Here is a 26135-nt window from a genome sequence, read left to right as displayed (position 1 = left end):
GGCCGGGTAGGGCTGGGCTGGGCTGGGCTTCTCTGGGCCAAGGATCAAGGTCTCTGGCTGGGGTAGGCCCCCATGCATTCCAGTTTTCCCGACAGGACCTGTAGCGGAGCCTCCGCTGAGAACGAGAAACCGCGCCACCTCGGCGGGAGGTGGGGTCTGACGCTGTGGTCCCGCCCCGGGCGGAGTTATCTGGCCGGAGCCCCGCCCTCAGCACGAAGTCTCTGGGAAGCAGTAGGTAGGGGCGGAAGTTAGGAAGCCCCGAGAGCCAAGCGACGGAAGTGGCCGCGCTGCTGCCTGTCGGTGCGCATGCGTCGTTCTATTGCCTCGCTGCTGCTCTCTAGGCGCTGCCTTTTCCCCTCTTCCCTGGTTTTCTCCGCGCGAGGGGGAGCGCGTACCCCTAGGCGTGGCTGCGCGCTCAGCCTCCGGTGCTACTCTCGTGGCCCCTTTACCATGGCCGGCATTCTATTTGAGGATATTTTTGATGTGAAAGACATTGACCCGGAGGGCAAGAAGTTTGACCGAGGTAAGTAAGGTATGTAGAGGCGGTTTGGGGTGAGGGCTAATCCGATCCTTGGGGACACGCCCCGGGGCCTCTGGTCCACCCAACCCTGGTGGCGTGCCTCGATGGTCGGGTTCTGATGTAGGGACCTCCCTCAGGGAATATTTTATCGACGAGAGAACGGAGACTCCGAGCTCTCCTTGGGTTCACACATGCTGTGTCCGGTGCCTGGGTGGCCTTTGCTCGTGGTGCTAGTAAGTTCCTGGGCATTTTTCTGATCGCTGCCCACTGTGTTAGGCGCTATACTGTGCACCTTATACGCTTTGTCTTACTTCTTTCAAGAGTCTCCATAAGGTAGGTGGTGTGTTACCCATTTTGCTCCGAGAAGTAATCCGACTCCAGAACCTATATTCTTTAAAAAAAAATCTTTTTATTGAGTTTATTGGGGTGATATTGGTTGGCAAAACTCTTCAGGTTTCAAGTGTACAACTCAGCAAATCATCTGCGTCCTTCATGGTGTGCCTATTGCCCAAAGTAAAGCCTCTTTCCACCTATATTCTTGTATTGCCCTTAGAATCTTTTGCTCTTTGTGAAGCCCTCTCTGAGTTCAAGTTGACTGCTTGGAATAATAATGAGTTGCTCTTTATTCTGTCATTGATCAATAATTGTTTCTTTCTGGTTTCTCACCCTTTGCCTGGAAACCGAGATGTTCTTCAAGACAAACAGTGGTCTTAGGTGGCCTGATAACCCCCTCAGCACAATGCCTGGCCCAGAAAGACAAAACCTTTGGATGAATAAATAACTTACCCAAAGTCAGGTTGTTTCTTAATCACCTAGGCAGACCTAGAATCTGGATATTATTTGTTGCCAGAGGACTTTTGATTCTTTCCTCGGGATTATGTCCACTTGCCATGGTTTTTCTCCCCTTTCCTTCTTGCATATCTGGTTCTGATTGAGCCTGCGCTTCTGTGAGAGCACACGAGAGGCCAATGGTTGCAGATTGAGTTAGATTGAGTCTTCTATTGCATACGGTATCCCAAAGTGGTGTCTGCAGGGTCAGTTTGGCTCGGACAGTTAACCCCTGCCACTCTTTCTCTGCTTCTCTCCAGTGTCTCGGCTGCATTGTGAGAGTGAATCTTTCAAGATGGACCTTATCTTAGATGTAAACATTCAGATTTACCCTGTAGATTTGGGTAAGTATTGAACACAGACAAGAGTAGGAGACTTTTTGCCATTTCAGCTGTTCTTCACCCTCAGATATTTCTATTACTTTTAGGTGACAAGTTCCGGTTGGTCATAGCCAGTACCTTGTATGAAGATGGTACCCTGGATGATGGTGAATACAACCCCACAGATGATAGACCTTCCAGGTGAGGGAGTGGAGAAGGAAGTACTTGAAAGATGCCCGGGGACTAAGTAGATAAGTGGTATACAAAGACCTTTATTTAATTTGTGGAATAAATAATTATCAGCAGAATCTGAGGAACCTTAAGGAAATTGCTGCACTTAAGAATTAACTAGCTGTTTATCCAGAGCAGTGATTGCATGCTTGTGAGTTGTAGCTTTTTTTTTTTTTTTTTAATATTTTTATTTCAGAGAGAAGAAGGGAGAGAGAGGTAAAAACATCAATGATGAGAGTGAGTTATTATCGGCTGCCTTCTGCACACCTCATACTGGGGATCGGGCCTGAAATCTGGGCATGTGCCCTGACTGGGAATCAAACCTCGACCTCCTGGATCATAGGTTGATGCTCAACCTCTGAGCCATGCTGGCTGGGTTGAACTGTAGTTTTTTGATGGCTGAGGAAATGACCACTGAATGATCTAGGCTGTGTGGGCCTTGGGTCTTGGGGGGGGGGGGGGGTTGATGTGATGGGAGTTTGTAGCCCCATTGAGTTAAAATCTCAGCCCTACCACTCATTTGTTGAATAACCTTAACCTCTTTCAGCCTCAGTTTTCTCATCAGTAAAAGACAGATGGTTGTACCTATTTCACAGGTTTGCTGTGAGGGCTAAATAACATTGTGTTTGGAAAGTGCCTGTTATAATGCTGGCACTTAGTTAGCAGTTACCACTTTTAAAGAACCTCTTATTAACTACTACTATTGGACCAGGACCTCCTGGTTCATAGGTTGAAGCTCAACCACTCAGCCATGCCAGCTGGGCAACTGTTAACTACTTTTAACAGTAACTGCCACTATTGTTCCACAGGGCTGACCAATTTGAGTATGTAATGTATGGGAAAGTATACAGGATTGAGGGAGACGAAACTTCTACTGAAGCAGCAACACGTCTGTAAGTTCCTTACTCTTGTAAGAACCCTTTCACTCTGCCCTGTTCTGAGAGTTTGGGTCATGCTTATGCTCCCCGTGTTGAGTCTTTCTCCCTAAGCACTGCAGACCTAAGCAGGACCTCGAAAGAAACTTCTGAGAACAGTTTTCAGTCTGAAATGCAGGCCACTCACTTATCCCTTTGCAAGGGCCTCTTCCTTGGTAGTCCAAATGAGAAACTGGTAATCTTGCTGTGTGTAGTGCAAAGGAAGGTTGCTTCCTCAGGAAATAAATGTAGCATTAAGTAATTAAACTGCTAGGTGTGTGTGTGTGTTTGTATGTATGTATGTATGTATGTGTATATGTTGCTACTCTGCAACCCAATCCCTAGTTCTTTGGTTTCCCTGCCCAACTACTTTTTCTTTTCGTTAAAATCTGATTAAAACAATATGTGCCCTTTGTAAGAAATATGAAAAGCAGAGAAGTAATGTCAAGAAGGAAAAAAAGTCATTTATAATTCCATACCCAGAGGGAACCTTTTACATAAACATTTTTGAATAATTTAGGGTTTTTCCCCCGTGTGCTTTTTTTTGAGATCTTGTTGTTCATTACAATGTTTTCTTCTCTTTTTACTTAATGTTATGTAAAACATATTTCCCATGTCAGTTTAAAGCTTTTCCTAAAAATTTAATAGCTGTATAACATTCTAGTAAATGGATATATGTTAATTGATTTGGCCATTTCCTTTATTCTGGGCATGTAGTATTTTCCACCTTTGCTAATATAAAGTACATTGCCTTGCACATGTCTGTGCACTCCCCTTTGTCTGAATTTTGTTTCTAATGGGAAAACATTAGAAAGGTGCCTCTTTTTCTGAGGCTGGGCTGGAGAGCTGCTGAGTAGCAGCTGCTCCAAAGCTCAGACTCATGGGACTGATTGGACCTTCTGTTTCAGCTCTGCCTACGTGTCCTATGGGGGCCTGCTCATGAGGCTGCAGGGTGATGCCAACAACCTGCATGGATTTGAAGTAGATTCCAGAGTTTACCTGCTGATGAAGAAACTGGCCTTTTGAACAACCTGGGAGGCCAGCCTTGCTGCTTAGTCATTCAGGTCGCAGACATTTGTTCAAGCCTGAGCAGCAGTTGCTATTGTTCACCTGTTCAGGAGGGACTGGCTCTCTGTCCACTGTGGGTGCAGCTTTATGTGGTCTGGACTCAAGTAGGAAACTGACTTGGCTGTGAAAGACCTAGCGGGAAGGTTTAAAATGAACCAGAAGTTGTTTTTGTGTATATGTTTTTTTAAAATTAAACTTTACTTTTTCAGACTTTTACTACCCTTAAAATCCCCCCCCCCCCCCATTTACTTTAAAATCATTCTTTTCAGTTTGCCTATGGTATATTATGTCTCTGGCCGGTAGCCAGATGATCATATGTCAATATGAAATCTGTCCCAGCCTTTTGGTATCTGGGTTCAGGGTTTGTCAGTCTCCTGGCTGACTATCCCCAACATCTATACTCCAATACGACTTTCTATGTGAGAGAGAATGTCATACTGTTGGCTCCTGGGGGCACTCCAGGCCCAGAAGTTAACACCCATTTGGCATAGAATTTTGAATTGGCAAGGAGCCCTGCTCGTGTCCTTCCAATACTTTCAGTCTCTTAAGAAGTGAAATTATATTGACTTGAACTAGTCACTTGCGTAGCCTGGAAATGTTTATCATTTTTATGGAAACTTTGGGTAGAGGCTTTTAGACACAAGCATGGGACACGATTATGAAAAAAGTAGGAAGAGTGGATTTGGTGGTTATGGGAGCAGGTGGAGGAGCTAGCTGTCTGCTCCATATTCTAGTGGTGACCTGGAGGGAGGGTAAGTGGTGTTTCTTACCAGTGACACTGAACAGGGACTGAGCTGCTGCACAGACCAGCTTAGTGGACAGGGCACTAATACCAGTGAGGTTGTCTCCAGTGCCAGTGCCCGAGACAATGCAGCAGCCTGACTGCAGTCACTAATTTAAAAGGGGGGGGGGGGGGGGGAGAACACAGTGGAGGAAATAGTGATGCTTACAAGGACTCCAGCATAGTAGCTGTCTCTTCAGCCTGGCATTCAAGTTCCCTGAGAAAGGACTCTGATTACCCCTGGGAAATTCAGGGTAACTATCCAGAAAGACTATGAGTGTGCATTAAGCAGTTGTTTCTTTTGATCTTTCATTTTGCCAGGGGGAGCTCGTCTCCTGGTGGGATGCCTCGGGTATATCCTTCCTCATCATTTTCAGGTCTTTACATGAGGTGTTAGAGTATTTAGGGAAATGGGTTGAAAATAAATGGTCCCTGCAGGGGGAGGTAAAGGTGTTTCTTTTGCTTTAGTGTGGGGTGGAGAGGGAAATTGGAGATGCAGTGGGGGTTGGGATAAATTTTTATGGAATCCTATAACCTTCCCTTGGGGTCCAATTTTGGGTTGGGGGACAGGTGGAGGGAGGAGGGTGAATTTAGGTTAGAGTGGGAGAACCTAATTACCAGTAGTAGTTTGTGGGGTGGCATCCTAGCTTCTCTGGGGTGACAGAAGAAAGAGAACCTGGCATACAGTTGAATAGAGAGAGGAATGTTCTGGTTGTAATTATTTGTTTTGTTTGTATAAAGGGAAGAAGAGACAGAATGATTTGGGAATGGGTTATTCAATAGGGACAGATTCATTCATACTGGAGAAGCCCATGAGTTATTTGCATTTGCCCTGGAGTAAATCAAATGCCAATACTGGATGCCTGGAACTTTCTGGCTACATACTTCTTGCAGTTTTGCCATCTTTGTCTCATCTGACTGTGCTGAGAACCCCTAATTCTTTGTTTCTTGTCCCTTTGTCATATCTGGTCCTGGGTGCTGCCTCTTTCATGTACCATAAAAGGTTTCATTTGATTATTAGATTTAATCTACCTTAGTACTGCAGTAAATTAAAATTTCCACTTACCATTCCCTTGACTGCATCCTGGAATTTGTAGTGTGGATAAACTGATTCTTTCCCATGCAGAAACTGACACCATTCGAGATTTGGACAACACTTTTGAGCTTTGTGCATTTGTTGATTCCTTCTCCATGGCAACTGTTCTGTCCATAATGGGGGAGAGGGACACCTAGAGATATCTAAATTGGTCACCCCTACCGAGAGCTTTGGCTTTCTACTCAGAACTTTTATCTGCTGATGTATTTATTCCCTAAGGACTTGGAAATTTTCCCCAATAAATAGAATCATTCCGTAACGTTGGAGAGTGCACCACACTGGAGAGAGTATGGGCTTCAGACTAAGTCAGCCTAGGGTGTTTCTTTTCCTGCTCACAGACTGTGCAACCTTTGGGAACTTGCCTGGCTTCTCTGAGCCTCAGTTTCCTCATCTGTAAAATAGAGATGTTAACACCTACCGTAAAGAGTCATGTGAGCCTTAAAAAAGGTAACATACATAAGGTTCCTGGTACACTGACTTTCATACTGTTTTCGAATGCCTTTAGTGATCCTGGGGTATTTGTGGCCGTGTTTGGAACTCTGGGTTCCTGGCTCCTCTACCTACATGGTAGCCTTTCCTCTCCTTTTGGTGGGGAGGGAAGAGGAAACACTTCCATAGTGTTGTCCTTTGCAGTGGAGTTTTTGTTTCAGGCAATAAGCACTAAAAGCCTGGCTTTTTTTTTTTTTTTTTTTAGGGATCCCCTAACAGTTTATGGTGGTCCTACAAGGTCACTTTTTAGATACTATTCACTTCTGGGAATTGGGAAATGAGCCTTCAACTTGTACTTAAGTTGTACTTGTCTCTCCTGCTTGGGAGCCCCAGGAGACTGACTCATGCCACTTCCTGCACTTCCCCCTGACCTCCACAGGAGGGAGGCAGGAACCCAAACCTGGTGCAGCTTCCTGCTGAGCTGCTGAAGCTCTGGCTGTTTGCTCAGCTGTCACATCCAGGTCTTGTCTTGACTGAACTGTCTGCACAGCCTTACCTGAGGTGTGAGGCACTCCTAGGCTTCCTGTTAGCCTCCCTCCCTCCCTCCCTCCCTCCCTCCCTCCCTCCCTCCCTCCCTCCCTCCCTCCCTCCCTCCCTCCCTCCCCCCCTTCCTTCCTTCCTTCCTTCCTTCCTTCCTTCCTTCCTTCCTTCCTTCCTTCCTTCCTTCCTTCCTTCCTTCCTTCCTTCCTTCCTTCCTTCCTTTCCTTTTTTTTTAGGAAGGGGCAGAACTATTGACCCCTGAGAAGAACATCTTTCTCTTTTCAGTTAGCTTTTGGGTACACTCATTTACATTTTATTTATTCAGGCTCAGTTTTGTCTATCATGTAGGGACAGTCTTTCTGGGAGACAACTTCTCATTCATTTCTCAAGGGTAAGGATCTCTTAAGAAAAGGAGATCAGAGTCCCATTGAGAATGATAGTAAAGAGTTATGGTACAGAGACTAACTTCAGTTCTGAGTAGAAAACCAAAGTTCATTTTTCTGTTTTCTGACAGATTAGTCTCTACCTCTGTTCAGGCCAGGCCCAGGCTTTTGGGGAATTATCATATGAAAAAGCATATAGAGAATTTGTAAGTTGTAAATTTGTGCAGAAAATAGACCAACGATAACTAGCTGCTCTGGTGAATATTATTGATAGCTTAAAAAAATAGCTTCTGATGTTTTAAACAGTGAAAAATGACTTTTCTGTCCTGTGTATCCGCCTTTACAAGGGCTTTGGGTTTTAGATGAAAGCAGGAAATCTGGTGTAGCTGCAGTTGTCTTCCAGGGGCTCTCCTCCGGGTAAGAGAATTACATGTGAGAGACACTGCTGTTGGCAGTGCCTGAGTACCTTACTCTTCCTGAGACAGATTCTGGAAGTGAGGGTGGGCTGCAATTAAAAGAGGACTGGTAGGGCTGGGCATGATAGCAGAGGGGTCAGGAAGTGGGAGTTGGAGCTGGACTGTGGGGGTGGGCAAGGTAGGTGAAAGAGAGAAGAGTGTATGTTGTCCATTGGGAGGGTGGGGTAGGGAAGGAAGATATCCAGGCTGGAGGTTGGGTGGCAGGGAGCCCGTGTCCGAAGTTCCTGGAGGAAGATTCAGGGCTCTGGGTGAGGGTCCAGGAAAAAGTCCATGAGTTCCATTCAAAGGTCCGTGTGTCCTGTTCAGGTGTCCAGGGATTTGGTCTAGGAACCTGGAGGTTTGGTTCAGCAGACCAGTAATCTTGGCTCTGAATCCCTGCAGCCTCTTCAGAAGTCCAGAGCCAGTAGTTTTGGCTGGGACACTGGAGTTTGTCTCCAACAATCCAGAAGTCCTGTTTGGAAGCTTGTTCAGTGTGAGGAATAGAGAGGTACTGCGTGGGACAGCTGTGGTGGGTAGGGCCCGCTTGGCACAGAGGGTGGGTCCTACTACATGCAGCAGGAAACGCACCTTTCCTCGGAGCAGTTGTTGGAAGCTCAGGAAGATGGCATTGGGATCTTTGTGAGCTGTGGTCCTGCCCTGTGGAGGAAGCTGAGGGCAGAGGATGGGCCTGAGGCCAGAGACCTGGGCCAGATTTCATGCCTCCCTCATCTATGTGGGAAGTTAGGGTACCAGCACCCAGGCTTTATGGCTGAGAGGGAGCATTCCTGGGTAAGTCATCTCTTCTACCTTAAGATTCCTAGAATTCCTCTTCCCTCAGGTCTTCTAAGGAGACTGAGTTAGAAAAGAAGGGCAATTTCTATAGTTCTCTTGACTGGGGACTTACCTGGGTTCCAAGGAGGCCCTGCAGGGCCCCAAGGAGGAGGCGGACTTGTCCAGAAAGCTGTCCCAGTAGGGATGAGAGACAAGTGGGTCCCAGTTGTCCCCGTGCAGCCATCACTCCCTCCAGGAGAAGGGTTGTTGCTCCCAGAACATCCTGAGCCTTGGCCTGCTCCTGGGAAAGAAGTGGACGAGAGAAGTGCACTGCTTCAAAGGGCATGCTAATAGCAGGCGGGGAGCCTGGAGGAGTAGCCAGCAGAATGAATCATAGAAGCTGAGAATTGGACAGGACCAAGGTCCCACCCAGCACAGGAATTCCTTCACAGTCTCCCAACAATTGGTCATCAGCCTCTGCTTGAATAACTCCAGTGTCCGGTAACCAGCCTGGTCTTACACTTACTTTCAGTCAGAAAAGCTCTTCCCTGCCCCCCCCCCATTATATTGAAATTTGCCCTTTTATGGCTTTGCCTCTTGGTTCTACTGCTGCAGATCTCTTTCTGCTACAAAATCTTAGGATCATGTGATTCTTTTCAAACCGAATGTAGAGATGAAACCATCATAAAGAGCATAAAGATGAAGGGAAGGAAAGGCTTACTGATACATGGCAGAGCTGGAACTACAAGGGCTCCCTAGGAACTGCCTTTCCCTAGCCCAGTCCCCCTAGAAGATCTGAGGGAAGAATGGGATCCCAAGGATCTTGAGGGTAGAAGGGTTGACTTACTATGGAGTGCTCCCTTCCAGGACGTTTCCTGAGTCTGACTAAAGCTCTTTGTGCTATACCACAAGACCGCCACTTCCTCCAAGCTAATCAGACAGGTTTAAAAAAAATTTTTTTTAAAACCATTCCTCACATAACATGTTTTCTAACCTCTTACTGTTCAGGTTCTTCCTCCTGGACACATGCTAGTTTAATAGGTCCTTCTGAATAAATTTGCATGTGTATAGAGGAGGACATCTAGTACTTAGTCCAGTATTTTTAAGTGCAGTCCACTCAGAATTTTATAGGAATATTTCCACATTGGTGCTAAACACCTAAAGCTGCCTAGAATCACTAGGTTTTTAAATAGCTGCTTCAATAATGTCACATGTGAAGTCTGGGGTCAACTTAACCCTCCTAGATGTTTTTCATAGTAAATCCTAGGGCCAGAAGTTTATATGAGGGGAGCAGGGGCATGGTGGCCTGAAAGCTAGAATAGGACTTGATTCAATTATTTTACACATGTAGAAGTTTTTATATATCTCTGTTAAATTTCACCATGTTTTGAACCTCAACTTTCAGTGATTTGAAATCTTGATTCTGTCTTTTATTATTTTTGCCGTGGTTCCCAGCTTTGTGTCATCTGTGGGTGACAGGTTCATGCCAATTTAAGAAGCTTGAATTGGAATAAGTTAAAGGCATGGCCTAGGAGAGACCTCTCTCTAGCTTTTCACTGTGTTCAGCTTTGAATCTATTTAACATACTGGAACTGCAAGCCATCGTCTTGTCCAGAGGATATTATCATAGTAGAATGTAGATTGGGTTAGAGTGGCCAAGCTGAAGGTGAGATTTTTTCAGGGAGCTCGGGAATTTTGAAGAATCCACACAGGAAGCAGTAGGAAACTGATGAATACAGGATTTAGTGAAAACAAAGGAAGGGGTGGCTTTCTTACCATCTGGGTTTTCCATTCTCCCAAGCTAAAGTCTACAGCAGGCAGCACGACAGGTGTGGACAAAGGGTTAATGTCTGGGCACTGGCTCTGTTGAAAAAGATTGGTGGGGAGGAAGAGAGAAGGGAGCTGAAACTGAGGGGGTATGGTGACTGAATGGCCAGGATGGGCTTCCATGAGTATTAATAGATCCAGACTAGATCTTTTAAAGGAGAGCTTGATTGCAAATCATAATCCTTGTCAAGGATTGGTGATCAGGAAGTGGTGGTCTTACCAAAGACAATATTGGAAGAATAGTGATTGGATCAGGGAGTGAGGGTATCTTACCAGTTAAATGGATAGAAGGGACAGTGCTTGGGGATTCTCACCAGTTTGCCGTGAAGGACATGAGAGTTGCGTAGCAGTTTATTTAAGAGTCGGGGGTCACAGGCAGGAGGAGCTGGGCTGGACCGAGTTAGTCTTGCAGTTAGGAGAAGCATGGCCACGAGGAGCAGTTCTTAGATTAGGAGAGGTGAGGTTGAAAGGGGTGGATAAGGGAGAAATCATTGTAGGGTGGTGGTCCAGGAATTCCCATTTAGGACCCAGACCTGAAATCTAAGGAATCTGCCACTCAGATGCCTTATTCCTGGGAAACTGGGCTCATCCCTCCCCCACTGCAGCATATCTACTTTCTCTTTCCCCTTCTACCATGTTCTGATTTGGCCCTCAGTTTGTCGAGAGTGTTCTTACCAGTCAGCTCCATTCTGGCCAGGCTGTCTGTTTGGAGTGGCTCCCTGTATGGGGCCTCTCCCCTGAATCCTTCCTGGGGCCATGGAGGCGGCTTGGGCTCTTGCACTTCTGGGCAGAGTGGGGTGGGGCACGGCACAGGTGGGCCGAGGAAGAGGGTCTGGAATCTATCCTGCAAATGACAGGAATAATGAACACTTACTCAGGTTTTAAGGAAGAGACTCTGTCTGGCTGGGGGAACAGATGCTGGGCGGGCTTGCGATGCTGACCAGCCTAGAACTGCTAAAGCTCTGAGTGCTCCCATGTTTACTTGTGATTGTAGCATATGGTGTCTCCTCTTTGTCAGGGTTTCTCAGTGAATCTGATATGAGTTTGGTGCCCCTGCCCCTGCTGAGAGCAGCAGGACAGGATATGTACACACACACATCTTAATTGGCCTCAAATTCTGAGCAACCTTGGTTGTTTGGTTGGAGAAAACCTGGAATGGGGATAGAGAATGGAAGTATTGTGGCACAATCCTGGAGAGGAGACGGGGAAAACAGGATGAGGAACTAGCAAACATGTACAATGTATTGAGGAGTAGCTTGGGGAGTGGGGTTGAGAAGTGGAATTATGCAAAAAAACAACACACAAAACAAATTTAAAGAAAACCCCAAGAGATAACAAAAAACTGACTGTTAGAGGCCAGCAATTAAAAGATTAAGAGAAGGTGGTATGGGAGAAATTATCTTCCCATTCTTTCCCTATTTACCCCCACACATTAAACATCTTAAAGTTTTTCTTTGCACTCCAAGTTCTGAAATACTGGGTTTTCCAAGGCAAAGAGATAGGCTAACACTCTGGAGACTTCCTTCCTGAGGCAAGTTGTCCAGGAATGGATACCTACTGAGTGAAATGATGCCCACCTTACATAGTGTACCTCGCCTTGGCCACCCACCATATCTCTCATAGCTCACACCTTCCACCCTGCCCCCTCTTCAGACCCCTTCCGGTTCCTTCACAGGACCCCCCGCATGGCTTCCTTCTTTCACAAGTTGTGCAAAGAGGCCTGCACCTGATTCAATATTGGGATTTCCTGTAGGTCTGTCAACATGCATGAGCCCTCCTCCCATCACCCTCTCCGTGTGCCCCTGCTTGCCTGACCCAGCTTCCCAGTCCCTGGATTCAGAGCCTTAAGCTAACTAGGAGTGACTGGGTAAGAATGAAGATTGGAGCTGTGTCCATCTTGGTGCTGTGTTCCCTAAGCCCTAATATACCTCCTTTCTCATTTTTCCCCTGAGTCCATGTCCCTTTTCCTTAGTGCCAGCCAGGACTGTGCTGTATTCCATAAGTCTGTGATCAGTCCCTCAGAACCCAGCACCCCACCCCCTACCCCCTGTTCTGTCCTACTCCTCCCATTCTGGGAAGGCCATACGCTTCTTGACAAAGGTCAGTGCCTGTGGGTTCCAGTTTGCCTGCCCCTCCCCCAGCTGAGAGCCCAATTCCTCTTTCCTGTCCTTCCTACCCTCACTTAACTCCAAACCCTGCTTGCCACTCACCAGGTGGAGAAGGGCTCCAGGACCCAGGTGCAGAGCAGGCAGCACTCTGGGGAGCAGATGGGTAGGTTAGTATGTGGCGTTGGGGCATAGCCCCTTCCCAGCAGTGGGGTCACACGCCTGCCTGGGCCACTTCTGTCCAATCAGAGAGCAGGGAGCCACAAGACACTGGCGAGGGCCCCCGGAAGTGACGCCTTCTCCTCCCACCCTTGCTGGACCTGGAGCCCCTGCCTGGACCATGGTCCATTAGTGGAGTCCAGCTCCTTCACCCACCCACACCACCTGAAGGATCTGTCTTTTCCTAGGAAATAGACAATCTGGGACCTGGCTGGAGAGGAGATGGGACGGGAACAGGTTTTTTTCAGGAGGAATCTAGCAGGACATTTTTGCTTTCAGTTTCTGGCTGGCCAAATTTCTTTTCCCTGGATACCACACCTGTTGCTGAAATCCAATAAGGCTCTTGCTTTCCTGCTTTTCTCTCCTGTAACCCCCAGGGGGTTGTGTCTTATACCCCCTTTCTTAGTGGGAACATGGGTATTGCCTATATCAGAGAATGACTCTGTCAGGGGTCAGTGTTATGGGGAAAGGGTCTGGACAATTTGAAAGGACTGTGCAGTGAAGGTTGTGTGTGCTGGGCTCAGGTGCTCCTCTGCTGGGGCCCATTCGCCCAGACAGCTGAGCCCACTTATGTCTGCCTGAGTCCTTTGCTTGCCCAGTCTTTCTCCTTCTTCCATCTCCTACCATTCCACCTGTGACAAGAGGAATAACCAGGTCCATCAGTCCCTATCTTAGGAAAGACAGCTGCTAACCCCGCCCCCTAACACCCCACCCAACCGGTGAGCAAACACCTCCTGCTGGCCTAGCCCCCCTCTTCCTTTGGCCCTGGCTCTAGTTCCTTTGCTTTCCTCTCAACTCCAGTCTCCCCACAGCCTCTGTACTCAGGGCCTCCTGGACTGACCTTGTTCCCATTGCCCTTGCCAACCCCCCAGTTCTTCTTCAGGCTCTTTCCCGCTCCTCCTCCCCAGGATGGGGCTGTCTGCTAAGGACTGTGGCCTAGATCCCAGAATTCTCCATTTCAGCCAGATGAGATGCCTCTCAAGATTAGGAAGGAAGGTGCTGGGATGGTTGGGATAGTGTGGGGGGGTGGGAGGGGACAGGGAGGCAGTCATGACCAGGAAACCAAGACGGAGGAGGCTGAGGTGGGATGGAGAGGCTGAGGGTCCCCTGGGTGAAGGAAGAGGGTGAGAAAGCATGTCAGGCTGGGGACCATGATGGTTCGATGAGCCTGAGGACAGGTTACACAGAAGGGAGGGAAACCCTGTCACAGGTGGAAAGGACACAGCCTGTTTCTGGCTAAGTTCCTGTCCTGGTGAACAGAAGGAGGAGAGACCTCAGAGAAGAAATAGGGACCCAGGCTAGGCAGTGAAAATGGGTGGGTGGGGTTTGAGAGGTGCTGGGAGCCCAGAGTCAGGGGGGAGACCAGTTGATGGGCCTTTCCTGCACTTGGTCATCCTTAAAGACAAGTCTTCATCCCTCCCGCAGGAACCGAATCCTAGACCAGTGGCCGGCCCAGGCCTAAGGCCTAGCCTTTGCCCCTCCCTGGCCTGGGGCTCTCATCCTGGGCCCGACACGCACCTCCTGCCTGGTCCAGCCACCCTGCGGCCACCGCAGAGGAGGGGGGGCTGGGGGGCTCCAGACCTGCCTCTCCTCCCCTCTTCGCGCCCCTGGTCCCTCCCCTCCCCCTCCCTCCTTCGCTCCCCCTTCCCCTCCAGCCCCTCCCTCCTCCCCTGCCCGGTCCCAGCCCCTCCCTCCCCTCCCCCACTCGCGATTCGGGCCGCGGCGGCTGGGCCGGACCCCCGGGGCTCAGCCCGGCCCCTTGCCGAGCCACCGCCGCCGCCGCCCCGTTTGCCGAGGAGGAGGCCCCCGGCCGGGGTGCGGAGCACGGGGCATAAAACGGGCCCGAGCCGGCGCCCAGGGCACTAGAGCCGCGTACGGCCCGGGTCAGCGCCCGCCCGCCGCGCTCCTCCTGGCCGCTCCTTTCGCCTGGCCCCGCGCCGACTCCGCTGCCGCCCGACGAGCCCCTCGCACCGCCCGGGCCCTGGCCCCTGCCCCCTCCCGCGCACCGCCCCCGGCCCGGCCCTCCTCCCGTCTCCCTCCTCCCTCTCCTGCTCCCTCCTCCCTCCCGCCTCCCAGCTGTCCGGTTCGCGTCATGCCGAGCCTCCCGGCCCCGCCGGCCCCGCTGCTGCTCCTCGGGCTGCTGTTGCTCGGCCCCCGGCCGGCCCGCGGCGCCGGCCCCGAGCCCCCCGCGCTGCCCATCCGGCCCGAGAAGGAGCCGCTGCCCATTCGGGGAGCGGCAGGTAGGTGGGCGCCCAGGGGAGGCGCGGGAGGGGAGTCCGGCTCGGGCAAGTCCGTGCCCGCCCGGAGGGGGCGCGGGCGCAGGTGGTTCGGCGCGGCCGGTGGCCTGGAGGGGAGGGCGGGGGCCGCGAGGCGCGCAGTGCCCGGAGACCCGGGGCCCACTGGCAGCGCCCGGGGCGGGCACACGGCCGGAGCGGGACAGCGGCTGCCAGCCAAGCCCGTCCCCGCAGGCTGCTCCTTCGGCGGGAAGGTCTATGCCTTGGACGAGACGTGGCACCCGGACCTGGGGGAGCCCTTCGGGGTGATGCGCTGCGTGCTGTGCGCCTGCGAGACGGTGAGTGGACCAAGCGGCCCGGGCCCGGGCCCTCGCAGGTAGGGGAGCGCTTGGGTCGTGGGATGTCCGAGTGGACTCGGAGCTGCTGAGGAGAAGGACGCGAGCCTGCAGATGTCTGGGACATTTTCCTGGCGTTGGACTGGGGAGGAAGCGCCCCCTTCAAGTCGCAGGTGTTGACTATTGCTGGTCGCCCCCGTGCGTCGGCTCTTTGCCAGCTGTGTTTCATCTGCCTCTCACTTAGTACCTAGTACAACCCTCCTAGAGCGATACTGTTATTATCCCCATTTTCAGGTAGGGACCAAGGCCCAGAGGGTTTAAGTAACTTGTCTAGGGTCCTGCAGCTTGTAAGCAGCAGAGCGGTCTGCCTCCGTGGGGCCGCCTTGCCTCGGTCTCCGCCCCCCGCCCCCCCCCCCCCCCCCAGCGCCACTCGTTGGGTCCTAGGGGCTGGTGTCCCACACTCGCTCCGTTTTCCTGTCTTTTCCGCGAGCAGCCTCAGTGGGGTCGCCGCGCCAGGGGCCCGGGCAAGGTCAGCTGCAAGAACATTAAACCCGAGTGCCCAGCCCTGTCCTGCGGACAGCCGCGCCAGCTGCCTGGCCACTGCTGCCAGACCTGCCCCCCGGGTAAGGCCCGTCCTGCGGTGAGCGGAGGGCGGCACGGCTGCAGGACTTGGTCCCGAGCCTCTCGTGTGGGGCAGATGGAGCCAATGTAGCGGGTGTAGCGGCCAATTGGTCCTCCCAGTGCGCAGCTGAAGCCCGTGTCCCCCACCCTGGCGCAGAGCGCGGCGGTCCCGAGAGGCAGCCCGCGGGCCTGGCCTTCGAGTATCCGCGGGACCCCGAGCACCGCAGCTACAGCGACCGCGGGGAGCCGGGCGCTGAGGATCGGGCGCGTGGGGATGGCCACACGGGTAGGCAGGGACCCAGCGGGGACTGGGGCGGTGGTTTTGGCCTGGCCGCCACAGCGGGTGAGGGTGCTAGGGACATCTTCCTCCTCTCGCAGACTTTGTGGCGCTGCTGACAGGGCCGAGGTCGCAGGCGGTGGCACGGGCCCGAGTGATACTGCTGCGCTCTAGCCTGCGTTTCTCCATCTCCCACCGGCTGTGAGAAAGGGGGAGGAGGGAGGAGGGGTGGGCCGGCCGCCGCGGGAGAGACCTCGGAGAGGCTGGAGGGGCTGCTTCTGGCCCAGGCTCCGAGTCCACGCTCTCCCTCACCCGCATTCCCAGGCTGGACCGTCCAACCCGAGTCCGCTTCTCCGACTCCAGCGGCAGCATCCTGTTTGAACACCCTGCAGCCCCTACCCAAGATGGCTTGGTGAGATGATGCTCTTTATGTGTTTATCCAGTCTGGCACTGTCTGAGAGTGTGCTCTGCATTGTCTCCTTCAGTCCTCACCACAGTCCGGTGGGAGGAAGACACTGACAATATATGCCTGTTTTACAGATGAGGGAATTGAGGCTCAGGAGCAGAATGTAACTTGCTCAAGGTCACACAGCTAGTAGGTGGTGGAGCCAGGATTTGAACCCTAGCATCTGGATCCAGGGTTCCTTCTTACGCTTCCCAGGAGGGCCGGGGGCTCCTTCTCATATTCCTTCTTCGCCAGAGCTGCACCTCTTAGCTGGCCTGTCCTACATACTGCCTGAGTAGGGTCGTCTTGTCTCTCTGCTCCAGGTCTGTGGGGTGTGGAGAGCAGTGCCTCGGTTGTCTCTGAGGCTCCTTCGGGCAGAACAGCTACATGTGGCACTTGTGACACCCACTCATCCTTCAGGGGAGGTCTGGGGGCCTCTCATCCGGCACCGGGCTCTGGCTGCAGGTGAGGGGAGCAAACAGCCCCTGGGCATAAAGTTCTGTCTTCTCTAGCCCAAGGAATGGAGTGGGATGAGAAGGGAACTTTCTGATGGGCTCTCACGGTCCTCCCTCCCTTAGAGACCTTCAGTGCCATCCTGACCCTGGAAGGCAGCCCACAGCAGGGCATAGGGGGCATTGCCCTACTCACTCTCAGTGACACGGAGGACTCCTTGCATTTTTTGCTGCTCTTCCGTGGGCTGCTGGAATCCAGGAGTGGGGGTGAGTGGGATATGGGGAGGGCATGTGAGGAGGGTAGGGAGAAAATCTAGCTCTCGGAGGTGTCCACATGTACCATTGTTTCAGGACCAGCCCAGGTTCCCTTGCGGCTCCAGATTCTACACCAGGGGCAGCTATTGCGAGAGCTGCAGGCCAATGCCTCAGCCCAGGTGAGCGAAGGTCTGGCTTTTGCTGCCACCTGCTCTGGCCTCTTGCTGCACCCACCATATCCTGCTCTGTCCCTAGAACCCAGGCTTCGCTGAGGTGCTGCCCAACCTGACAGCCCAGGAGATGGACTGGCTGGTGCTAGGGGAGCTGCAGATAGCCCTGGAGAGGGCAGGTGGCCCAGGGCTGCGTATCAGTGGACACATTGCTGCCAGGCAGAGCTGCGATGGTGAGGCAGGGTGGAGCCTGGCACTCTGGGAACACACATCTGAGAGGCACAAACAAGTGCCAGGGGCAGGGCCAGGGTGGGTGTGGGAGGGATCCTGGGGGTTGGGGTATGAATGGCCATGGGGCCAGCCTGCCTCCACTTGTCTTGCTCCTCTGCAGTCCTGCAAAGTGTCCTTTGCGGGGCAGATGCCCTGATCCCAGTTCAGACAGGTGCGGCTGGCTCAGCCAGCCTTACACTGCTGGGAAACGGCTCCCTAATCTACCAGGTAAGAGTCGGGGGCTGCAGGAGGTAGAAGGACAGTAGGGTGGAGTGGAGATTTGGCCTGCAATTCAGGCCTCAGGCTTTCTCTGCCACTCCAATTTGCCCTCCCTAACCCTGCCCACCAGGTGCAAGTAGTAGGTACAGGCAGTGAGGTGGTGTCCATGACGCTGGAGACCAAGCCTCAGCGGAGGGACCAGCGTACTGTCCTGTGCCACATGTCTGGACTCCAGCTGAGAGGACACACGGTGAGTGCTAGAGGCAAAGCTGGGCCACAGGGCCCATGTGCCACAATGCAGGGGCTGTGGGAAGCTAGGTTGGATTAGCAGATAGGTTCAGCATCATTCGCTCACTCACAGGCTCTCTCATTGATGCATTGATTCACTGGACACATTTTTAATGAGGCTCAGGCCAAAGAGTACAAAGGAAATCAGACATAGCCCCTGTCTTCAGCAAGTTCATGTCAAATGAGAGGAGTTAGACAGGGAGATCAGTGCAAGAGTTCATATGCTAATTGTGAGAGTAATGGCTGCCACTTATTGAGCCTTTCTATGTGCCACATACTATACTGGCTGCCTTACTTATATTATTTTTGGCCCTCATAGTACCCATTTTAGAGATGATGAAGTGAAGGATCAGAGAGGTTAACATAAGTTGGAAGTGGCAGAGAAGGGACTTGAACCTGGGCCTGCAAGTTTCTTGTGCAGTGTTCTGGGTATGTGGAAGTATGTATGGGTGTAGTGGGAGCACAAAACATGGAAAGGCTTCAGAATCTTGGGCTTGTGTGAAAGCCGAGAAGGGGTTTGTCTGGGATCTGGCAGGCTGCAACTGGGGCTCACCCTTTACTCCCCCCTAGGCTGTGGGTGTCTGCCCTAGGCTGGGTGCCCGAGGGGCTCATATGCTGCTGCAGAATGAGCTGTTCCTGAACGTGGCCACCAAGGACTTTCCAGAGGGAGAGCTGCGGGGGCATGTGGCTGCCCTCCCCTACAGTGGACATAGCACCCACCATGGTAGTGAGTGCCCCAGGGGGTCTGCCTGCCCTTTGCTGTCCTCTAATCAGTGACTCAAGCATGTGAGAGATGGTGTCAGAGGGCCAGAGCCTGGTGTGTCTGTCTCTGCCTGAGCTTTAGGTTTGCATCTGGAGATGTATAGGTGGGATGTAAAGGGTGGCCCTCCCAGGAGACCCTCCCTGTTGCCGTGGTGCAGGGGTCTAACACTTGCTGCTCTCTCAGCCCTGGGCCTATGGACAGTGTCTGCCAGCTCATGGAGTCTGTGCTGGGGACATGGGGAATGCCAGGATTGATTGAGTGGCTGCTCTAGGCCACCTTCTCATCTGTCACCTCTTCTCTGTCTGGATCCAGCACTGCCCGTGCCCCTGGCAGGAGCCCTGGCGTTGCCGCCTGTGCAGAGTCAGGCAGCAGGGCATGCCTGGCTCTCCCTGGATACCCACTGTCACCTGCACTATGAAGTGCTGCTGGCTGGGCTTGGTGGCTCAGAACAGGGCACCGTGACTGCGCACCTCCTTGGTCACCCTGGGATGCCAGGGCCCCGGCGGCTGCTGAAGGGATTCTATGGCCCAGAGGTGAGGATGTGATGGTGGGTGGCAGTTTGGAAAATATCTGCTTTTTAGCTTAAAGGGCTGTGTGTGTGTGTGTGTGTGTGTGTGTGTGTGTGCAAGCGGAGAGTAGGCTGTCTGGTATGGCAGAGCTGGTATGGGCTTGGGAGTAAGACAGGCCTGGCTGTGAATGTGACCCAGCCTTTTATTATTCATTTTCTTTCCTGTGTCCTTCTCTGGTGGGACCCTGGACCTCTGGAGGAATAGGTGGGATGACCAAGCCCCCAGGAGTGGGGTGGGTTGCCACGGACTTGGTGTCAGAGAGATTGGGCTTCTGAGCTCCATACCATTGCTAATGGGCTTTGCTATCCCAGAGACTATTTAATCTCCCTGACTCTCGGTTTCCTTATCTGCAAATTGGGAACAGTAGGCTCAGCCCTAGAGGGCCTTGTTTCCGTCCCTTATCCTGTCTACTCACAGGCCCAGGGTGTGGTGAAGGACCTGGAGCCTGAGCTGCTGCGGCACCTGGCACAGGGCACCGCCTCCCTGCTGATCACCACCAAGGGGAGCCCCCAAGGGGAACTTCGAGGGCAGGTAGGCAGGCAGTGTGGGCCTGTGGGGAAGGGTCAGAGTTGGGCTGTGTGCCTGTGTCATTTGCTCTCTTCAAACCCTGGGGGTGGTAATGTCACACTTCTTTGCTGCTTGGGAGGGTGAAGCCATTCAAGGCACATAAATAACAAGGCTGGCAGCAGACCACCCTGTCCTTGGCAGCCAGATGATTGCCGTGATGAATAGCATTCTCCTGGGGTGCAGGGGCACTCAGGGGATGAGGTGTCTCTGCCCAGGCTGTCTGGCTGCTGCTGGTGGAGACGCAAGGGGGAGCCCGGGTGCTGCCTCAGCCCACCTCTCCTCCCAGGTGCACATCACCAACCAATGCGAGGTGGGCAGCCTGCGCCTGGCAGAGGCAGGGGCCGAGGAGGCGCGGAAGCCTGGGGCTTCCGATACAGCTGCAGCTGCACTGCCCGTGTTGCCTGCTGTGCTTGGCCCTGATGCCCCAGCGCCTGTCAAACCCGGCAGCCCCTGGAGAGCCCGAGATCCCAACACTTGCTTCTTTGAGGGGCAGCAGCGCCCCCATGGGGCTCGCTGGGCACCTAACTATGACCCACTCTGCTCACTCTGCACCTGCCAGGTAGGAGACCCTGGAAGGGTGCATTGGGGCCTGGGTTCTGGGCAAGGGTTCCAGTCAACCTCCCACCTCTCCCTGCAGAGACGCACGGTGATTTGTGACCCTGTGGTGTGCCCGCTGCTTAGCTGTCCGAGCCCAGTGCAGGTGCCAGACCAGTGCTGCCCTGTGTGCCCTGGTGAGTGCCATGGAGCTTCTAGGGAGGGAAGGGAGGTGTCACCCTCTGCCTTCACTATTTCTTTGGCTCCACAGAGAAACAAGATGTCAGAGACCTGACAGGGATGCCGAGGAGCAGGGACCCTGGAGAGGGTGAGCTGTCAGTGTATGAGCCAGGGTGGGGAACCAAGAGGAACTGTTGAGTGGGACCAGGAGGGAACAGGAGGGTGAGAGTATATATGGGTGGGGGTGAAGGCTGAGGGACACAGGTTCCAGTGACACCTGATAGGCTTTATTATAGCTACTGGCTTGCCACTGGGCCCTGGGGTTAGATGGTGTGGGGTTGACCTGAGACTCAAGTCTTGGTTTTGGATCCAGCCAATGAGCTCAGTACTAATGGCAGCTGGGAACTGTCCCCCACCAGGCTGCTATTTTGATGGTGACCGAAGCTGGCGGGCAGCGGGTACCCGGTGGCACCCCGTTGTGCCGCCTTTTGGCTTAATTAAGTGTGCTGTCTGCACCTGCAAGGTATGGCTGCTCAATCTTCTTCAGTGCTATAACCCAGATGGGTATACAGAGATGGGAAGGGGGCTGCTAGGGAGGAAAGCCCAGCCTTGGTGAGGGGGGCTCAAGGATCAAAATAATATGGGAAAGTCCTTTGGGTTTTGAGAGTTGGCCTCCTGCAGGGAAAGGGCAAAGGCTGACCTGGAGTGAGTTCTGGCTATGCCAGCTGACTAGCTCCATGTAACCCAGGCACTTCCTGTACCTCCCTGAGCTGCACTTTCCTCTCCTGTAAGCAGATGTGATAGCACCTACCTGGCAGGGCTACAATGAGGACTTAGTTCAGGTATATAAAGCATTAGTCTGGGGCCTCTGATAAAAGGCCATGGATATATTACTTGAGGTATGCGGAAGGAGAGGGAGGAAGCAGGAGGCTTATGTGCTCCCTCTCCTTCCTGACACCCCTCACACAATGGATCCCTACAGGGAGACACTGGAGAGGTGCACTGTGAGAAGGTGCAGTGTCCCCGGCTGGCCTGTGCCCAGCCTGTCCGCGCCAACCCCACTGACTGCTGCAAACAGTGTCCAGGTGAGTGGGGTGGGCACTGAGGCCTCTTGGGGCATATAGGGCCCTTCATTGCCTTGTCCTGGGTGAGGGGATGCACAGTGAGGGTGGATGGAAGGGACTTCTCAGCTAATCTAGCATTTACTGAGCACCACTCTGTGCCGAGTCTGGAGCCAGGGTTCTAAACACAATGGAAAGATGTGCATGTATTAGTGGGTTATGATGGGTTCCAGTTATCCATCCATCCATCCATCCATCCATCCATCCATCCATCCATCCATCCATCCATCCATCCATCCATCCATCCACATTTATCACCTACTAAGGGCCAGAACTTGTTAGGTGCTGGAGATTCAAAGACAAAACCTGGGTGGCCCTCACAGAGCTCATATCTGCTGACCTCTTCCTCCTTACCTCCCTCTCTCCCTTCCAACAGTGGGGTCAGGGGTCCACCCCCAACTGGGGGACCCCATGCAGTCCGATGGGCCCCGGGGCTGCCGTTTTGCAGGGCAGTGGTTTCCAGAGAGCCAGAGCTGGCACCCCTCAGTGCCCCCCTTTGGGGAGATGAGCTGCATCACCTGCAGATGTGGGGTAAGTGGGGAATGGGGGGCTGGGCACTGGAGGCCTGATCTGGAATAAGGAGACCTTCCCAGGGAGGGCATGCTCATGGGGGCAGCCCTCCCTGAAGAGGTTGAAGGCTGCTGTGCCCCGGTGCCCCTGGGGACCCTCAGGATCTGCTCTGTCCTGCACCAGGCAGGGGTGCCCCACTGTGAGCGAGATGACTGTTCGCTGCCACTGTCCTGTGGCCCAGGGAAGGAGAGTCGCTGCTGCTCCCACTGCATACCCCGCCGCGGTAAGTGACGGGTACTAGGGGCAGCAGCTGTGGGCCGACTGCGGGATACTGAGAAGGGAAGGGAGCACCTATGTGTGCCAGGAACAGTGCCCTCTGCTTCACAACTGCTATTCCACTCTGCTCTCCCAGCAGCCCGGTGGACTTGTTATTGGTAATCTTTTCTTTGCAAATGAGATTTCTGAAGCTCAGAGGAATTAGGCTACTAGATTAAGGTTACACAGCTGGGATGTGCTGACTCACTTTGAAAATACTGACCTTTCTGGGACCAGAACAGAGATGCTCTGCTGGGCTCTCCATGCAACTTCTTCCCTCTCTTCTCCAAAGTTCACTCCCTTCTGTCTACAGCAGCCCCAGAGACCAGGACAGTTCCAGAGCTGGAGAAAGAAGCCCAGGGCTCCTAGGGAGCAGCTGGAAGACCAAATGACCAAGAGGATGGGGCCTGGGCTGGGAGGAGTGGCGCCAAGGACCCTGCATCCTCCTGAGGGAAACCCAGTGCCTTTGGCTCCTCTTTTCTGCCTCTTCTTCCTTCCCTACTACCTCTGGGAACCACAACTGCACAAGGGGAAGGGGCAATCAGGGCAGACCAAGGCCATGGCCACTCCAGCTCCTGCCCCATCACCCTCTGGCCTCTGCCTTGGAAGCCCAACCCCTTTCCTTCTGTACATAACGTCACTGGCTTGTTGGGATTTTTAATTTATCCTCACTCAGCACCAAGGGTCCCCCCACTTCACTCCTGCTGCCCCTAAGCTGAGCAGAGTCATTATTGAAGATTTTTGTATTTATTAAAACTTTTTTTTTTTTTCAGTCTTTGAGCTAAAGGTCTTTCTTTGTGGCCGGGGACCTGAGTGGGCCCCGTGGAGAAGGGTCTGACAGTAGGATGGGAGAGCAGTGAACTCTCGCTCCAGGGGCTTTGCTCTGAGCTTTGGGGAGTGGAAGAGACTGGAGACGAAGCAGGATGGCATGGCAGCTGGCTCGCATGCCTGGATTCCCAGAGAAGCTTGGGACTGTCTTTGAGGTGGAGCAGGGCCTCAGGAACGAAGGCAACCTGAAGCAGGACTTAGATGCAAGTTTAGTTTCCGCTGGTCTACCCATGGCTGGCCCTTTGGCTGATTCCATGTTTGAGGTTGCTCCAAAGAGAGAGAAGTATGACCAACCTCTATTTTCTCCATCTAAAATGAGGCAAACACTTCCTGTTATTCTTCTTTCCTGGATACGAATTGTGTTCTGGACCAATTCTAGGGAAAATCTGGATCAGAGTGCATTGGAATCAGCCCTAGTCCAGTTCTTGGCTGAGCTTATTTTGGGACTAAGTGATGTACTGAGTAAAATCCCTTGTCCCTTTTTCCCCTTTCCTGCCACCAGCACCTGGGCACTCCCACAGACCTCACAGGCTTGTGGGAAATAGGAGCATCAGGATAGAGAGCTGTCAAATACATGCACCTGCAGACTTGTCTTTTGTATAAGCAATGTGGGATAAAATGAGCCTGGAATTTTATGACCTAGTAGGGTAGTGGGAAGGGGAAATCACAGCCTTCTTATTTAGGGATAGGCATGGTGTGTGTGCCTGAGAAGTTATTGTCTTATCCCATCGAAGCATCAAGTTCCAGTTCTGCTGTTAACTAGCTGAGTGATTTAACCTCCAAGAGTTCCTATTTCCTTTCTGTAAAACAGAGACCTCCCTTACAGGATTTGATCAGAACTTGTGAATCACACAGCTCAGTGCCTAGCACACATACATTGGAAAGGTACTCTAGCTGAGGTAGGATTCCTGGAGCTGGTTTGAAATGAAATGCAGGGAGAAATCTGGGAAGCAGAGTGGCAATGGGCATCAGTTTTGTTTGGTGTGATATTCTGTTGAGTGCCTGGGGGGCATGGGGAGGGCAGGCTGGGGATGAAAATATGATGAACATGGGAGAGACTGGACGTGGCCCAGAGCCCTGGCTGTCAGTAAGGGGTATCAAGAGGGTCAGGTAGGGATGAAAAAGCAGCAGGATTGGCATGGGGCTAAATGCAGGGAACCAAGTACAGCTCCAGGTGTGGTGTGATGGAGGGTTTGGCCCAGAAATGGATGAGCTGACAGTACTGTCTTCCCTGGTGAGGGAGTTTGGTGGGAAGAAGGGTTGAGAAGGGAAATTTTGACCCTTAGATTTAACATGAGTTTGCTACTGATACTCATAAGACAAGAAGAAGAGTAGATGCAGTGGGCATCCACAGGGTGGCTCCATGGGCTCCGAGGGGCGGGGGCTTGCTTGCAGAACAGCCAGCCAGCTTGCAGAACAGCATCGGTGGATGTCAGTTGAGTAAAGGAATGAACAGTTAATGGATCCAGGCAGACCATTGTTCTTCTTAGACAACAGTCCTTGAAACTCCTTTCACCTCACAGCCTGCATTCTAACAAAAGCTGGCCGGTCCCCAGGTCCTGGGGGTGTGGTATAGTGACCGCAAGAGTCCAGCCCTGGGCAGTGTGTGAGTTACACATCAGACAACTGGAAGCCTTGACTTGCAGAGACCTCAAGAGGGCACCTCATCCATTCACCTTTAGGCAATTGCACCACCTCGGAGAGTCCTTTGCTTTCCTAAAAAACAAAAGCAACCCTAAAACAGCAACAACAAAATCCAAGGAGAGGCTCGTTTTCCTGGGCAGAATACTTCAGGGTTTCAAAACAGATTTAAAATTTGGTCCGTCACCCTGGGTCAGTCAAGTCTTCCACATTGTAAAGGGTTTAACTGGGCCTCTGAGCTTCTCCTGGGAGAGACAGAAGGTAACACACAGGGGCTCTGGCTGGCCCAAGGAGAGATGGGGGTGGTTCTGATACACCTGCTTTTTGAAGAGGAAAATCCTTAACACACAGTCCTCCACTCTGTGCTTCCTACTTGGGAATATCTTTTATGCATTCGCGGTGACACCGCTTTGCCATATTTTATTTGCCACGTCCACATTTTGGTGTCTGGTGAGGGACAGCCGCAGCAGCCTATCACAGAGTGGTGCTGCTGGCAGCTGGCAGCCACCAGTTCGCTTTGGGCCAAGTCAACCAGAGCAGTGTCTGTGCTGGTATTTGAATAATTTACGGCAATGACTTAAGCATGGTAATTTTCAAACCCCTGCCTCAGACACGTGAAGGTGCCTCCAGGCAGCAGGAAAATTGGGGGCTGGGGAGAGTGGTGCAGCCCAGGTGCTTGTTGGGAGTGGGGAGTCCAGGGCCCCCACCTCAACTTCCATGTCAGCTGCTCCACTTCTCAGAAGAGTCAGTTGCTTTTGAAAAAGTTTCAGAACAACTGTTTTATTGCATTTCACCCTTAGCCTTTATGAAAATAATGGGAAATAGAAATGCAAAAGTGTGACACTTTTGACACAATGAAAGTGACGGAAGGGGAGGTCTCATAAAGTAATACAATTGCGACAAGGAGGGAGTTCAGCAGGCATACTGGAAGGGACACATTTTTGCTCATCAGATTAGATTATAGGTTAGTCAGAGATGAAATGTGAAGGAGAAAACAGAATATAGGGTGTCCCCCCAAAATGTACACATATACTTTAATTATAAAGGCAGTGTT

The 26135-nt window shown here is 52.3% G+C and overlaps 3 protein-coding genes across 6 annotated transcripts; 2 read left to right on the top strand and 1 right to left on the bottom strand.

Annotated features, from left to right (window-relative positions):
* The first annotated feature begins 310 nt into the window (after positions 1-310).
* Positions 311-4091, top strand: POLR2H (RNA polymerase II, I and III subunit H). 2 transcript variants are annotated; one of them, XM_016220547.2, is made up of 5 exons: positions 311-523; positions 1609-1692; positions 1776-1869; positions 2709-2792; positions 3722-4091. In XM_016220547.2, the coding sequence occupies exons 1-5, from the start codon at positions 451-453 to the stop codon at positions 3837-3839; spliced, it is 453 nt and encodes a 150-aa protein (XP_016076033.1). In that variant the 5' UTR covers positions 311-450; the 3' UTR covers positions 3840-4091. The 2 variants fall into 2 exon arrangements, with proteins under 2 accessions (XP_016076033.1, XP_016076034.1); XM_016220548.2 differs by having other exon boundaries at positions 311-532.
* Positions 4092-6974: 2883 nt separating this feature from the next.
* Positions 6975-10933, bottom strand: THPO (thrombopoietin). Of its 3 annotated transcripts, XM_016220552.2 has the most exons (6): positions 10839-10910; positions 10478-10605; positions 10113-10199; positions 8470-8637; positions 8154-8234; positions 7654-8037 (listed from the first exon to the last, which is right to left on the bottom strand). In XM_016220552.2, exons 1-6 carry the CDS (start codon positions 10849-10851, stop codon positions 7663-7665), a joined length of 852 nt encoding a protein of 283 aa, XP_016076038.2. In that variant the 5' UTR covers positions 10852-10910; the 3' UTR covers positions 7654-7662. The 3 variants fall into 3 exon arrangements, with proteins under 3 accessions (XP_016076036.2, XP_016076038.2, XP_016076039.2); XM_016220550.2 differs by having other exon boundaries at positions 6975-8234; positions 10839-10933; XM_016220553.2 differs by having other exon boundaries at positions 7654-8217.
* A 3646-nt stretch (positions 10934-14579) lies between these two features.
* CHRD (chordin) lies at positions 14580-23384 on the top strand. Its single transcript, XM_087817903.1, has 23 exons — positions 14580-14727; positions 14956-15059; positions 15550-15679; positions 15835-15963; positions 16056-16155; positions 16279-16366; positions 16723-16864; positions 16978-17118; positions 17203-17285; positions 17362-17509; positions 17668-17774; positions 17896-18015; positions 18624-18780; positions 19129-19349; positions 19803-19916; positions 20239-20511; positions 20590-20683; positions 20758-20814; positions 21086-21189; positions 21649-21751; positions 22164-22318; positions 22481-22580; positions 22926-23384. Exons 1-23 carry the CDS (start codon positions 14580-14582, stop codon positions 22979-22981), a joined length of 2874 nt encoding a protein of 957 aa, XP_087674029.1. The 3' UTR covers positions 22982-23384.
* Positions 23385-26135: the final 2751 nt, after the last annotated feature.

Source organism: Miniopterus natalensis, chromosome 6, assembly GCF_054644295.1.
Source record: "Miniopterus natalensis isolate mMinNat1 chromosome 6, mMinNat1.hap1, whole genome shotgun sequence".
NCBI lineage: Eukaryota > Metazoa > Chordata > Mammalia > Chiroptera > Miniopteridae > Miniopterus > Miniopterus natalensis.
Note: the sequence above shows the minus strand (reverse complement) of the source record. Positions and strands in the feature narration are given on the sequence as shown.